We start from the raw sequence: 14,130 nt of genomic DNA on the forward strand, positions 1-14,130 counted from the left end.
ATACACTTGAAGTGGTTTCCAGATATACAGATTATACTAATGAACAAGAACAAAAAAAAAAGCGGACACCATTAAAACCAAAAAGCAGATTCAGACAAAGAATCTCCCTTTGAGTAATGCAACCCCATGCATATTTATCCCCTTCTACTGTCAAATCAAAGGCAGTAAATGCTGTGCAACAACTTGTGGTATATCCCACAGAAGTCACCATCCTTTAAAGCATCTGAAATCCAGGGCTTATTTGAATATCTATAAAAGGGGAGACTTGGTACTTACGACAGGATTCTTAGTGTGGGGGTCAAATTCTGTTGAATTTGCATCTGTAAAATAAAAATGATGGGTGTTAATATTTTAGTCATACTAGCTATGTAGTTTAATCATTCTATAATCATCACAGGGATCCTCTGTTGCATGAGTTTTTAAAAAGGAATTATACTCTTCTATTGGGTTTTGCTACCATAACATTAATATATTCCTACAATGAACAAGTAAGAATTGTGCTGTCAAAAATTAAAATTCTTGGGGCTGGCACAATTACCCAAGACCCCTGAGTATACAAATAAGTATAGGTAGCCCTTCAGAAAATATTTTATTTATTTATTTTATTCTGTTTATACCCTGCCCTACCCCACATGCAGGCCCAAGGCAGCTCACAACATACAGTAAAAACAATAAATAGGAATCCATAAAAACATCGCAAATACATCAATTTAAATCCAGATGGCAGTATAACAGTTCTGACTACAGTGACTGCTGGGGGGGGGGGGGGGGGGGACATTTCCCTCAAAGCCAGAATCAGCTGGTGCTGATGCCAGTTGGTACCAGGAGTGCCTTAGGTGGATGGTGCACATGAAGCAGACAGGTTGAACAGGGAAGGCCAGTGACACAATATGAGCTTTATCACCAGGGGTCATTTCCTGCAGGAGCGCACAGGAACGGAGCTCCGGCAGTAAAGAGCCCAGGGGGCGGGCACATGCAACAAGCCCCACCTCCTGCTCCCAGCAGCCTCGGGCCACAAGGAGCAATAAGCAGCCAGGTAAGTTGCAGAGCCCCCTTCCATAGCAATCCAAAACAGTCCAGTGGCACCTTTAAGGCCAAGGTTTATTCAGGTACAAGCTCTCCCTCCTCTGTGAGGGCAGATCTGTGCATCCCCCCCCCCACATAGCTAGCAATCCAAAAGAGTCCAGTGGAGCCTGAGCAGTGAGTGTTGCCTTCTGACACACTTCTGGTGATGTCAGGGAGTGTGGCATATGCAAATAAGTTATGCTAATGAGTTATGCTAATGAGCTCCTGTATCTCTTTTTTTACTAAATGACCCGTTTATCACACAGATTCAGAGGCATATTTTAAAATTACCATTCCTCCCAAATTCTTCTTTGCTTTAGGAATAGATAATGCGCTGCACAGACAAAACAAACAGTAAATTACTACCAACAAACCTGAAGAAATGGCAATGTGCATCAATAAATGAAAGCAATCCTATATTAATTTCTGTATACGTGTGTCTTTGATCTGGACAAATGTAAAAAGCAAAGCTAGTAGCATCATCTGTTGGTAACTGGAGATATAGGAAACACATCCGTCTGATGTTACTGATTCCAAAACTGATGGTGTCCAAATTAGAGTTTCTGGCTTGGGAAATACCCGGAGAGTTGGGAGTGGAGAATGGGGATCGCGGGGGGGGGGGGGGTGCAGTACCACAGAGTCCACCCTCCAAAGCAGCCATTTTCTCCAAGGGAACTGATCTCTACAGTCTGCTGATTAGTTGTAATTCCAGGGGACCTCCAGGCCCCACTTGATGGTTGGCAACACTAGTCCAAACTCCTTGGACTTCAGATATCAGTATGCCATCTTGGGCTTTGATTTAGTTTGTGCAATGCAAAAGTAATCTAGGTGGGATGTAGGGTTTTCCTAAAACTTACCAAGAACTTGCTCTCCCTCGGTCTCCAAGTCTACCTCCAGATGTGACGTGCCATCTCTTGCTGACTCCACCTGCCACAGATTATCCATCTGTGGCTTTCTGGCATGCTAGCAGTAACACAGAACAAACTGCTGTGCTGCTTCCTACCAGTGATTATCTGTTGCGTTTCTGCCCTCCCCCATTCCTCCTGCCCACGATTTTAAGACACAGCATTATCCTAATCATCACAGCAACTTTATCAGACTGAAAAAGCAATCAGGGTTAGATGCCTGCAGAGTTGTTCTTGGAGATGAAGCAGTAAATAAGATTGCTAACATCTCACTCTCAAACGATACAGCTTTGCATTGCACTGAAAAGATATCTTGTGATATGGAAGTTCAATTTATTTCCAACTGTAAAAGTCAAATTGTCATTTCTTCAAGTTTGCAGGTAGTAATTTACTGTTTGTTTTGTCTGTGCAACACATTCTTTATTCCTAAAGCAAGGAAGAATTTGGGAGGAATAGTAATTTTAAAATATGCCTCTGAATCTGCGTCCAGACTTCAAATTGATGAATAGATAGATATTTCAAATACAATTTGGCAGGATTTGCTCAATATATCACTGAGGAGAAAGTACTTGAGGATGTGTTCATGGCTCACAACGTATCTAAACAAACAAAAAGTGCAGAGATATTTCAAAGTTTGAGGAATACTTTTTAAGGAACCACCTGGACTGGAAGACCGTTGTTGGTCTTTGTGCTGTTGGTGCTCCCTCAGTGAAAGGCATGTCCTATAAAACTGTTGCAAAATTCTACAAAGTTGCAAATGCTGACTTGCAAGTTAAATACTGTATGATCCATTACATGCCAGCAAGTAAGCAAACAGGTGATTCTTAAACTGTCTGATTGCAAAAAATTTGTAAATATTATTAAAGCCAATACACTGAACAGCCCAATCTTCCAATTATTTAGTGAGGAGATGGGTACTGAGCTCACAAGACTGTTGCTGTGCAACAAAGTGAGATGGCTAGTGCATGGCAAGGTGCTATCCGGAGTCCTTGAGCTGAGAGAGAAAATCAAATATTTCTTGGTTAGCAGTGTTGTCCAGTACCAGTGGAAACATAAATGGATAGTGTGGTTTTTCTTTGCGCAAGATCTTGTGCACCACTTAGTGCCTTCCTCCCTGTATATATTATAGTGCCCAGAAACTGTTTGCACAAGATCTTGAGAAAACAGACATACAAGTGGGGACACTGTAATTTGGACTTCATGTAAGGAGCTACCGTGGTCTTTTTCTTGTATCTCTGCTTGCATAAGAGTTCCAGCAAAAGTGGAAATTTTGTGCTATATTCAATATACTGAATGGATATCAAAACTAGCATACATGGCAGATGTATCTGAGCTCCTTCTTGTATCTCTCCTTGCACAAGAGTTCCAGCAAAAGTGGAAATTTTGTGCTATATTCAATATACTGAATGGATATCAAAACTAGCATACATGGCAGATGTATCTGAGCTCCTTCTTGTATCTCTCCTTGCACAAGAGTTCCAGCAAAAGTGGAAATTTTGTGCTATATTCAATATACTGAATGGATATCAAAACTAGCATACATGGCAGATGTATCTGAGCTCCTTCTTGTATCTCTCCTTGCACAAGAGTTCCAGCAAAAGTGGAAATTTTGTGCTGTATTCATGGCAGATGTATCTGAGCTCCTTCTTGTATCTCTCCTTGCACAAGAGTTCCAGCAAAAGTGGAAATTTTGTGCTGTATTCATGGCAGATGTATCTGAGCTCCTTCTTGTATCTCTCCTTGCACAAGAGTTCCAGCAAAAGTGGAAATTTTGTGCTGTATTCATGGCAGATGTATCTGAACTCCTAAATAAACTGAATTTGTAGATACAAAGTCCATTAACATCATCCTTCCACCTTGCAACTAAGATAGAAGCTTTCAAAAATAAGTTACTTGTTTTAAAGAAAAAGGTTGATGAGGGAACAATTGTCTTGCTGCTTTTTATTTGTGTTTTAAAGCCTTATTATTAGCAATTACTAGGTCCTTAAAACTTTTCATAAATAATAAATATAACAGAATATCTGTACACATATAAATGTCCTTCTTGGAAAAAGTGGGACTGTTACTACCATGGTCAGACTTGGGTTCTTTGATAGAGTGATTCGCAGGACTTAAGATTCAAATGGTTGAAACAAACATTGTTTTAGTCAACAATTTCATAGCAGGCAGCTAAATGTACCTGGCCAGTTCAGGCAATTCCTTGCAAACTCCACTACTGCCAGCTGCATCCCCAAACAAACTCCTATAAGAAAGAAAAAAAGAATAATCAATGGGAACAATTTTACAATTTCCCCCCAATCTTTTTACAACAGCATATACAGTGCTTTGTGGACCAGCAAGTGAAAAGTGAGATATCAATTTAAAAAGCATTTCTTGGCCAAGACCATCACTGTTACTGAAATTCAGAAGAATCAAAAGAGGAGGAAAGTACTTGTAACTCATATCGAGGCGATAAAGCAGCCCAGCCTTCCTTTCTGCTTCTAAAGACATGTTTCCTGTACTTGCTAAAGGTGGAGAGTCTCCATCGGCAGACTCAGGCATATTCCTTCCTTCCTTTCCTCTCTAGGAACTGCAGGGGGGAGGTGCTTTGGGGGCTGCCCCTCCCCCGCCACCCTGGCTCCCCTCCGTCCTTTCTCCTTTCGGAACACCAGTGGGTGCCTACCCACACTCGCCTTGTCTAGCACAGCTGCCGCGGGAGCCACAGCAGCAGCCATGAGCCAGGCAACCTCCCCGTCTTCTCCAACCGCTGGGTCTGGACTGTGATGGCACAGGAGTTGGGGATTTTATCGTGGGGGGGCATATTGATAGGGGGTGCTCCTGATGCAATAGGGGGTGCTGCCTGTTGCACCCCACCCTGGCTACAGCCCTGATGATGAGGGAGGTGAAGAAGTCCCAATCTACTTTCCATCAACACAGATTTTCTGCAGAATCCAAGCCACTGCGTGTGCTTTCATTTTTATAAATGTAGAATAAATCCATGATCTATGAGAAATCTAGTAAAAAAAAAAGTAAAGGAGCCTATGGAAGGTTGTGGTCAGTCTACTGCTGATGTAAACATCTTACCAAGGAAAGGCTTCTTCTTTTTTCTTGCCCATGAAATAGCTTGAAGTTTTCCCTCTGTGCCCCGGTGTCCAAAACCTCCAGGGACTAAAATACAACTGAAACAATACAGAACATAAGGTAAAAAGAAGATGGAATGACAGTTTGGATAATCTAAAGTGATACTCTACAGGTTTAACTGGTGGTTTTTTGAAAATAGAATACTTCTTTTTTATTAATCACAAAGCAGAGTAATTAAGCAAAGGTAGTCCGATGGATTTAAAAATTCACAGGTACGTTAATGCAATAAACAATAAATATATTACTTGTAATAAAAACATTTTAAAATGGTTCTAGAAGGAGAAGGATACATACTTGCATACAGGATTCTAAGACCTGAGAGTCAGTGCAGCGTAGTGACTAACAATACAATCCTAAATTGAGTTACACCCTTCTAAGCCCAGTGTCTGTTTAGGATAAGGTTCAAACTAGACATTACATTTTTTTCAACAAGTTGGGTCTGGGTTTCCTTGACCTAACTCACATTCCCTGCAGCCAGATGCCAGTTGTGGGAAACTAATTGCTCAAGCTCTTTAGGGGCTCAGTCCAGATGAGTACTGCAGCATGGAGAAGAAGGATCTTCAGCTCCACCACCCAGTGTTTTCCCACCTACACAAAATGGCCGGGGGGGGCATTAGCGGCCAGGGGGATGCATGTACATTGAATACTACGCATACAATAACACCCCCAGGCCATTTTGGGTTGGAAAGACAGCAAACAGAAACCCTCCTGCCTTCGTACCACAGTTCCAATCTGGATCAGGCCCCTGCAGTGCTTGGTAACTTAGTTCCTTGCAGCTGCACATGTCTGAGGATAACTGAGAGTTCATGGCTAAACATACAATCTACTTTGGTCCTGAGGTACTTGGGTACAAATCACGGTTATATCCACTCCAACTCTTCTTCCATGAATTCAATGGGTGGTGTAATGAGTCCATGTTTTGGTGTGTGTGTCTCACATGGTGTCTGTTGTGGGGAGGGGAAGGGAAAGGAGTTTGTAAGCCGCTCTGAGACTCCGAGTGAAGGGTGGGGTATAAATCCAATCTCTTCTTCTTCTCTTCTTCTTTAAATGTTGAGTTTGACCGCAGTAATGCAAGGAGAGCGATAGGGGGAGGAGTGTGATTTGATTGGCTGGTGACTGAGAGTGTGGGAGGAGATGTTCTGAGAGGAATCTGTGTGTGTGTGTGTTTTATGAGAGAGTTCTGTGTCTTGGAAAAATGAAGTGTGGAAGAGCAATGAAGAGAGTCTGGGTGACTCTAAACGTTTTGTGAGAGAGTCCATATGGCAAAGAAACAAGTAGTGTCTAAACTGTGTGGTTAGACAAATGTTTTATCTTGTGTACCTAAGACAAAGAGCTTAGCCAGTGTGGCTACATATATGAGAGAGAGAAGCCTGTCAGCGTGGAATGTTAGTGTCTGAGAGACTGTGGGTGCGTTCAGACGCGGCATTTGTAACGGAATAGGTTACGATTCCAACCGATGTACTTACCAGCGTTCACATGGCGAACATCTGCCTCCCGTCCCTAACCGTTACAAAGCCGTTTACACCGTTGTACTCTGCCACTAGGTCCCAAGTGGTGGTATCCAGCGTACAACGGTTGTAATCGCTGTACCCTGCCTTCTGAACGCTCTCCGACGTTGCACAGCCACTTCCGTTCGGAAGCCCGAGGCTTCCGATTTTCGGCCGCCATTTTTTTTAAAGGACGGCGATATGCGCTTGGGCGAAGCTTCGCCCTGCCGTTTGTTTAAAAAAGAAAGAAAGCATCCTGGGGAGAAGAAAGCGGAGAGCAGACGGCTGCGGGAGGGGGGGGGAGAGCGCGGGAGGGGGGAGGGAGCCCGACGAGGACGGGAAGGGGGTGGGAGGGGAAGGAGGCGCGAGGGGGGGGAGGAGGGAAAGCGGGGACGGGGGGGGGGGCAGATCACCTGGCCCAGCCTCGCTCTTGCTGCTTCGGCTGCCTCCCGGGAAAGGTCCCGTCCCCCCCCGTGGAGTCCCCGGGCGCCCTGGCGGGACCGTGGGCGGGGCACAGACCTGGAGGGGAGAGGGCGAGGCCCGCGGGTGGAGGCTGCCCTTCGGCTGCCGCTGCCGGCGGCGGAATGAAGCTCTAGCAGACCGAGGGGGCTAAACGAATGGGAACGGGGAGGCGGGTTGGCGAGGTGGGGAGACGGGGGGCTGGGAGGGAGCCTGGCAGAGACGGCGCTGTGGCTCGAGCGGATTCCTCCTCGAGGAGAGGCTTCCCAGTGCCCCAGTGAGAAGCGGGGGCGGGGGGGGGGTAACAGAGCTACCGTTGAGCCAGACTTTGCATTTCCCTAGAACTCGTTCTAACGGTGCACAAAAGAAGCACGGCAATGAGGCTGACTTTGGCAAAACCTGCCACCACGTCCACGGTCCTCAGGGAGGCTACTTTGCCCTTTAAACAAGTTTAAATGTAGGACAGGGCTTTTTTCCCATGCGCGAAAATCGCCATTCTCTGGATGGCTGCCTATGCGCATGCGCAAACTAAGTTTAAAAAAACCCACAAACCGACGACACCCGCTGTATGGACGGGCGTATTGCGATGGGCTCCGCAGACACGAGGTGAGTGTGATCGCGTTTCAGCCGGCATAAACTGCACCGGTTCCAACCGGTGCAGTTTATGCCGGCTGAAATGCCCCGTCTGAACGCACCCACTGTGTGACACCTTGCCAGTTATATTTACAAGTTCCTTTTCCAGAAAAGTTCAAGATATCCAGAGATTTATTTTGTTCTTTATTCGATAAATCAATTTTTGTTTAAACATATCCCAGAAATCAGTACAATCCTTCTTCAGGGCCACATAGTCCTCTGAAGTGCCCAGACCCTGGGTCACACTACCAAAAGAGAGAGAATTGGAATTTTTAATTCCTGGTGGCAGCAGAAAACTACCAAGTTTATATACACAGAGGGTGGTTTAAAGGAAAAACAGTCTCCCCCTATAAGCTAGCATGTAACATGTGGTTTTAGGTGAGCTGTTGTCTCTTAGTTCCCCCAGAGTTTTTATTAAATTGTAAATGAGTGATGGGAAGCTTGGCCTCCTGATTTATCACATTTATAATTGTTTAAAAATTATATCAGTCAACTGAAATCAAAAGGAATTAACTACGCAGTTTTAAGAATTGCTGGATCTATCTTTACAGTATATGAAATGGGAGCGTTAACAGCGACCCGGAGGAGGACTGGAAAAGCCGGAGAGAGGGAAACAGAAGAAGCCCCTCCATGAAATTGGGAATTTAAAAGAAGCCAGCACATGAAGGAGCGGTTCTGAATGCGCCTTGAGGAAACTTTAACTAACAGAGCACCGAATGAACACTACTAATACACTAACATAGATAACACCTTTAACTGGTTTGAAGAAAGAAGTTTGACTGCACACAGAAGAAGCCTAAGAAGATAATTTGGACATTACTAACAGATTAATTTACAAGTTAATATATCACTCAGTTTTCTCTTTCTCCCACTATATACCCTCCCTATTTTTCTACTTAAGCGAAATGCCTCTCCTTTTTATGAGAGTAAATAAAGCCTTTATTAAAAAAAAAAAAAAGAATTGCTGGATCTATCTATCTAGTCTAGTATCCTTCCAACAGCAGCCAGCCAAATGCCTCAGGAACTGGCCACTGAAATAATGTTTATACTGTCAAGTCTCCAGCAACTTATAGCTATAGTTCTTCTCTACACAGCATTTCCTTTCAGCCACTAGCTATCTCCTAAAAATTTGTCTTATGCATCAAATCTAATGGCTTTTATTACATCTTGAGGCAATGAATTACATAAATTAATTATCCATTATGTGAAGACGAATCTATTGTAATGGGGAAATGCAGGATGCCTTGATCAACACTCTGAGAGGTCCTGGTCTCAAAGAAAACACTCTGGCCTGGGAACCAAGCAATAAAATCCTTGGGTTTCAGACTGAAAGGAAATGATTCCCTTTATGGAGCCAAGCAGGATAGCAATAACGATTTGCCCACCTGCCAGGAAGAAACAAGATAGATCACTTTGGGGATATCCTGAGTTAGGGTCACAGAAACTCAAGACATGCTTTTGGTTACAGAGAATGGTGGGAAGCAAGGGGACCCAACTCCCATTTCAGGATATGTCAAAGAGGAAACCCTCCCAGTTGGGAGAGATGGGTTTAAAAGATTTAACACATTCTGTGAAAGCACACAAGCAAAGAACCAGAGAATGGGGAGAAATGGTATGAAGTTCACCTCAAACAGCCTCTGTTCCAAAATTCCAGCTTTGCTTGTGCCCATTCCTTGGAAAGGAATGTCAAGGTAAACCAGTGACCTGAACAACACAATTAGCTTCATGGTTTTGTTTTCGTTTTATTAGTTTAGGCAACACTTCTACTAATGTTCCGATACTAGTTTCCTGAGCTTCTGTGTTTCTAGAGAACAGAAATGCATATTAGCAAATAAAGATCTTTTTTCCTCAGGCTATGACCAAAAAATTCTAACCCAAACACCTCACTATTTATCCATGCAAAGACCAAAACAAATGACCAGGCTAGAGAATTAGCAGGCAGGGGAGAGGGAACTGCTTAGCAGCTAGCATATCTATGCAAGTCGCCTCTGTCAGTGCCTCAAAATGCTGAGAGCAATGGAAGGGCAGATAAGTCTGCAAGAGTGTATATGTATGTGGGGGGGATTTTAGCTGAGTTCTGTTGGATGGAATTGTTCTACAGTGTTCTTAGCAGGGCTCATTTCCAGCTGGAACGGGCAAACGCTGTTCTGGCAGTTAACAAGCCCAGGAGCTGCAAGCCCTGTCCCCAGCTCCCAGCAGCCCTCAGTCGGGCTGGGGAGTGGGAAGCAGCATGTGCTGGCCGCCGCCACCACCAGCCAGGGGAAAGGAAAGAAAGTCATTTTAAACATGCCTGGATTCCCTGCCCGATCTTCTCCAGGTGCCCCACAACTGCGGGGCACCTGGAGAAGATCAGGTAGGGAACCCAGGCATGCTTGCCGGGGTGTGTGGCATATGCAAATGAGTTGTGCAAATGAGCTCCTGCACTTCTTTTTCTACGAAATTACCCCTGGTTCTTAATATGAACCAGTGACTTTTTGGAGAAGTGCAGAGATCTACTGGAGGAATCACTTCCTCAAACTGGCTCTATTCTTATGTTGAAATCCTAACTTTCCTGGGACTAAATCATATGAACAGGGGAGTAACTTCTGAGTAGACCTACTTTGGATTATAAATATATATCCATCTATCACAATTCCTCCCCCCCCCCCCCCAACTCCTCTACTTCCTTTATCTTCTTTTTGGCTGGGCAGCCCTTTTTCTTTCTTCTTTGCTTTTCTGTCTGTCCCATCCAGTTGTTTAAATGTATATAAACATATGCTCACTGGGTTTTGAGGGATCGACTGAAATCCTACTTTTGTCCTTGTTTGATTATGAGAGGCTGATGGTAATTCAAAACAAACAAACAGTTTTATGTTACTAATGAGCAGGCCTCATTTCAGGCCGGAGCTCAATAGAGCGACGCTCCGGCAGAGAGGAGGCCAGGGGGTGGGGACATGTAGCAAGCCCTGCCCCTGCTTCCAGCAGCCCTCCCCTCAGTTGGCCCAGGAGAAAGAAGAAGGAAGGTAAGTTGTGGTTCCCCTCCACAGGAAAGGCCTCCGCAAACCCCCCCTGCCTTTCCAGGCCCGCGCTAAGCACGGGGCCCTGGAAAGGCCTCCACAACCCCCGTCCTTCCAGGCCTGCGCTAATTGCAGGGCCCTGGAAAGACCTACACACTCCCCCCGTCTTTCCAGCCACCTTTAAGACCAAGGCTTATTTAGGTAAAAGCTCTCCCTCCTCTGTGAGGGCAGCTCTGCGTGTGTCCCCCCCCCATAGCTAGCAATTCAAAAGAGTCCAGTGGCACCTTTAAGACCAAGGCTTATTCAGGTAAAAGCTCTCCCTCTTCTGTGAGGACAGATCTGCGTGTCCCCCCCCCATAGCTAGCAATTCAAAAGAGTCCAGTGGCACCTTTAAGACCAAGGTTTATTCAGGTACAAGTTCTCCCATCTTCTGACACACTTCTGGTGATGCTAGGGGGTGTGGCATATGCAAATACGTTATGCTAATGAGCTCCTGCACCTCTTTTTCTACGAAATGACCCCTGCTAATGAGGGGAAATGGTCAGGTAGGTATCAGGTTTTGGCTTAGAAGGTGAACAGGCAACAGGAATGAAGTAACATTTGTATAAATATAAACAATAGATAGTTTGTCACTAACAAGTAACTCTTTATTTGCACAGACAGGTCTTTAAACACTGAGGAGAGAGATTTCTTCGCAGTCTTGTTGTACGCACAGTTTATGAAACACTTTATGCTCTGCCACTGACTAACAGGTTTGACTTGGTGGGTGCACTTAGCACTTCCATGGTGCATATGTTAAGTGCCATTTATGATTCTAACATCATGAATGTATAACTTTGGTTCATTTGTGAACTGTTGTTTGGATGCATGCTGGGAAGGTAAAATGCTGAAAGAACAAAATGTTAACTTGCTATTTTTGCTGAGGCTTATGGCCTTAGTAGGCCAGCTATAACTGCACATGTCTCTGGCTAAACGAAGAACAATGGCACCTTGTAAACCATATCAACTATATAGATACTTTTAGAATTTTACAGTCTAAGAGAAAGAAACACTTATTGTCAGCTAAAAGAAAAAACTTTACTTGGGAAAGCCCAACCTAAAAGGTTTTCTGCCAATCAGAGACCTGTTAGAGTGCTGATGTTTGATGGAACCAATAATCGTTTTGTTTGTGTGCATCATCTTGAGTATAAAATCCTATGTCATCCATTGTAACACACGAAGAGTCTGTTGGGTATTCAGGGTTCCAAAACCTTGAGATCTGTACTCTTCCTTTATTAATTAATAAATACTCTAGTGAGTTCCTCTCTACAGGACTGTGTCGTGTGTTTCTCAAATTGGGTTGGGAAACACAACTAGAGGCACCCTTTCTGTCTTACAGTCTCTGCTTAAACAAGCATAAGTTTCTTTGTCTCAAAGACATGTAAGCTGGTGAAGGCAGGCACATTCACACAAGTTCCAGTATCCCTTCTTAACCACTTGATAGAGATCACCTCCCCTTTACTAGAAGCTATTTCCCTCAGACTTGAGTGGATTCTTCTTGATCCTTTCACTCTCTTTACCTTCCTTCCCAGTCAACTGACATTCTCAACTGTCGTTCTAATTGACTCTCTCAACTGTAGAATTCCATTTGAATCCCCTATCACTCAAGGTTCTCAGACCGAGTTAAAGCATTATCCATCTACTGTCTGTCACACCATCCATAATACTTTCCTCAAATTTGAAGAAAGCATTGTTTTAAAAGTTGTATATGTCATGACGCCTCATGACCATCATAGTTCTTCAAATAGACTGAACATTCCAATGAAATTCTACAGATGCTGTTGCAAGAACCAGGGCTATTTTGGGGCAGGAATTCACAGGAACAGAGTTCCAGCTGGCTTCAGAATTGGCCACACCCACTACAGTGAAAACCTTTGCATGTGTGGCTACAGAGGGAAGGCCTGGAGAGCGACACACACACCCCGGCGTCTCCAAGGTGGGCGGGCGGGGCCCCCTGAAAGGATTGGGGAGGCATTTAAATGCCTCCCCATGCCTTCCCGGGCCTGTCCAAAGGCTGGCTTGCCTGGGCTCTCCGCAGCCACGGCGCACCTGAACAAGCCAAGGGAAGGCATGAGGGTGTGGCCTAATATGCTAATGAGCTGCCCTGTCATGGGTATGGCCTAATACGCTAATGAGTTTGTGCTGTTGGTTGTGGCCTATTATGCTAATGAGTTCCTGCTGGGCTTTTTCTACCAAAAAAGCCCTGGCAAGAATCAACAGCTTAATGCAGAACTTTAATCAGCAGAAGTCATAATGCTTCTCATTCAATAAAAATCATGACATGGAAAAACTTCAAATATAGGCATGCCAAGTGAATCAAACTATACTTGCACATAGTTTTTTAAATTAAAAATAACAAAGAATAAAGTAATGGACATTATGAAGTGCCAAGAAAACCAACTATAAACCTTTTAAATTATATGAGTTCAAAAATACCAAATACCACTTACTCTGATTTGCATAATTTTTGCCAGGCTTGATGGAATTTCACTGGATTCTCAGCTTCTGTATTGTGTTCAAGATCTGCTGAGTCTATATACTAATTAAGAAACACACACACACATGTAATAATGATGTAATAAAATAATTTCCATATTTTCCCCATACTTGATAAATAAAACCTATTGGACTCTCCAGTAACTGTGCATAAAAATTACCACCACCACAGAACTTTACAGAACTCTGAGCTGGACCTTGCGGATCCATTCTTCTAATGGCAGATTTTTCCCATGGCACTAGAAACCTTAGCTTGAAGCATGAGGCTCTTTTACTAGCAGAAATGTTGGTTGCATTAGTGGAAGAGCCAAGGAAAAGCAGTGATGTGAGTTGACTTGATCCACAGGATCTATATTATTCTGCTAAAGTTCAACCCTGACTGTTCCCTGGAAGGCCAGATAATGAAACTGAAGCTCAAATACTTTGGCCACCAAATGAGAAGGGAGCATTCACTGGAGAAGACCCTGATGCTGGGAAAGATTAAAGGTCAAAGAAGACGGGGACGGCAAAGGATGAGATGGTTAGACAGTGTCATAGATGCAACGAACATGAAGTTGAGCAAACTTCAGAGGACAGCGGAAGACAGGAGGGCCTGGCGAGATCTTGTCCATGGGGTCACGAAGAGACGGACTCGACTGTGCGACTGAACAAACAAAGTTCCTTGGCTGTGGTCTAAGAATTGTTCAAGCACTCCTTTTGCTAGAAGCAGTCTTGCCTGTCTACATCATTATTTTAACTCTTTGAAAGTAAAAGACTAAATAAAATTGTAGCTTTACATTCTACTTTTCTCAACAGTGGAGTAAGTCAATAGGAAAAGATGATATAGACACAAAGCACACAAGAAACAAAACATGAGCTAATTGTCTAACTTGTAAAACAGGAAAGGAGCTAAACATTTGTTACCACTGCTGCCTGATTCTTCACAACATA

At 43.9% G+C, this 14,130-nt stretch overlaps 1 protein-coding gene across 2 annotated transcripts in view; it reads right to left on the reverse strand.

The window, feature by feature from the left end:
* CTPS2 (CTP synthase 2) overlaps nucleotides 1–14,130 on the reverse strand; it is an 86,085-nt gene that overhangs the window by 55,017 nt on the left and 16,938 nt on the right. For both annotated transcript variants that reach the window (XM_015417619.1, XM_015417618.1), the window contains exons 10-13: nucleotides 13,155–13,243; nucleotides 5,034–5,128; nucleotides 4,150–4,212; nucleotides 277–320 (exon numbers count right to left, since the gene is read on the reverse strand). In XM_015417619.1, coding sequence (XP_015273105.1) covers nucleotides 277–320; nucleotides 4,150–4,212; nucleotides 5,034–5,128; nucleotides 13,155–13,243 — 291 coding nt within the window. The remainder of the gene's footprint in view (nucleotides 1–276; nucleotides 321–4,149; nucleotides 4,213–5,033; nucleotides 5,129–13,154; nucleotides 13,244–14,130) is intronic.

The sequence above is a fragment of the Gekko japonicus genome, unplaced genomic scaffold (genome assembly GCF_001447785.1).
Source record: "Gekko japonicus isolate JY-2015 unplaced genomic scaffold, Gekko_japonicus_V1.1 scaffold18, whole genome shotgun sequence".
Taxonomy (NCBI): Eukaryota; Metazoa; Chordata; class Lepidosauria; order Squamata; family Gekkonidae; genus Gekko; species Gekko japonicus.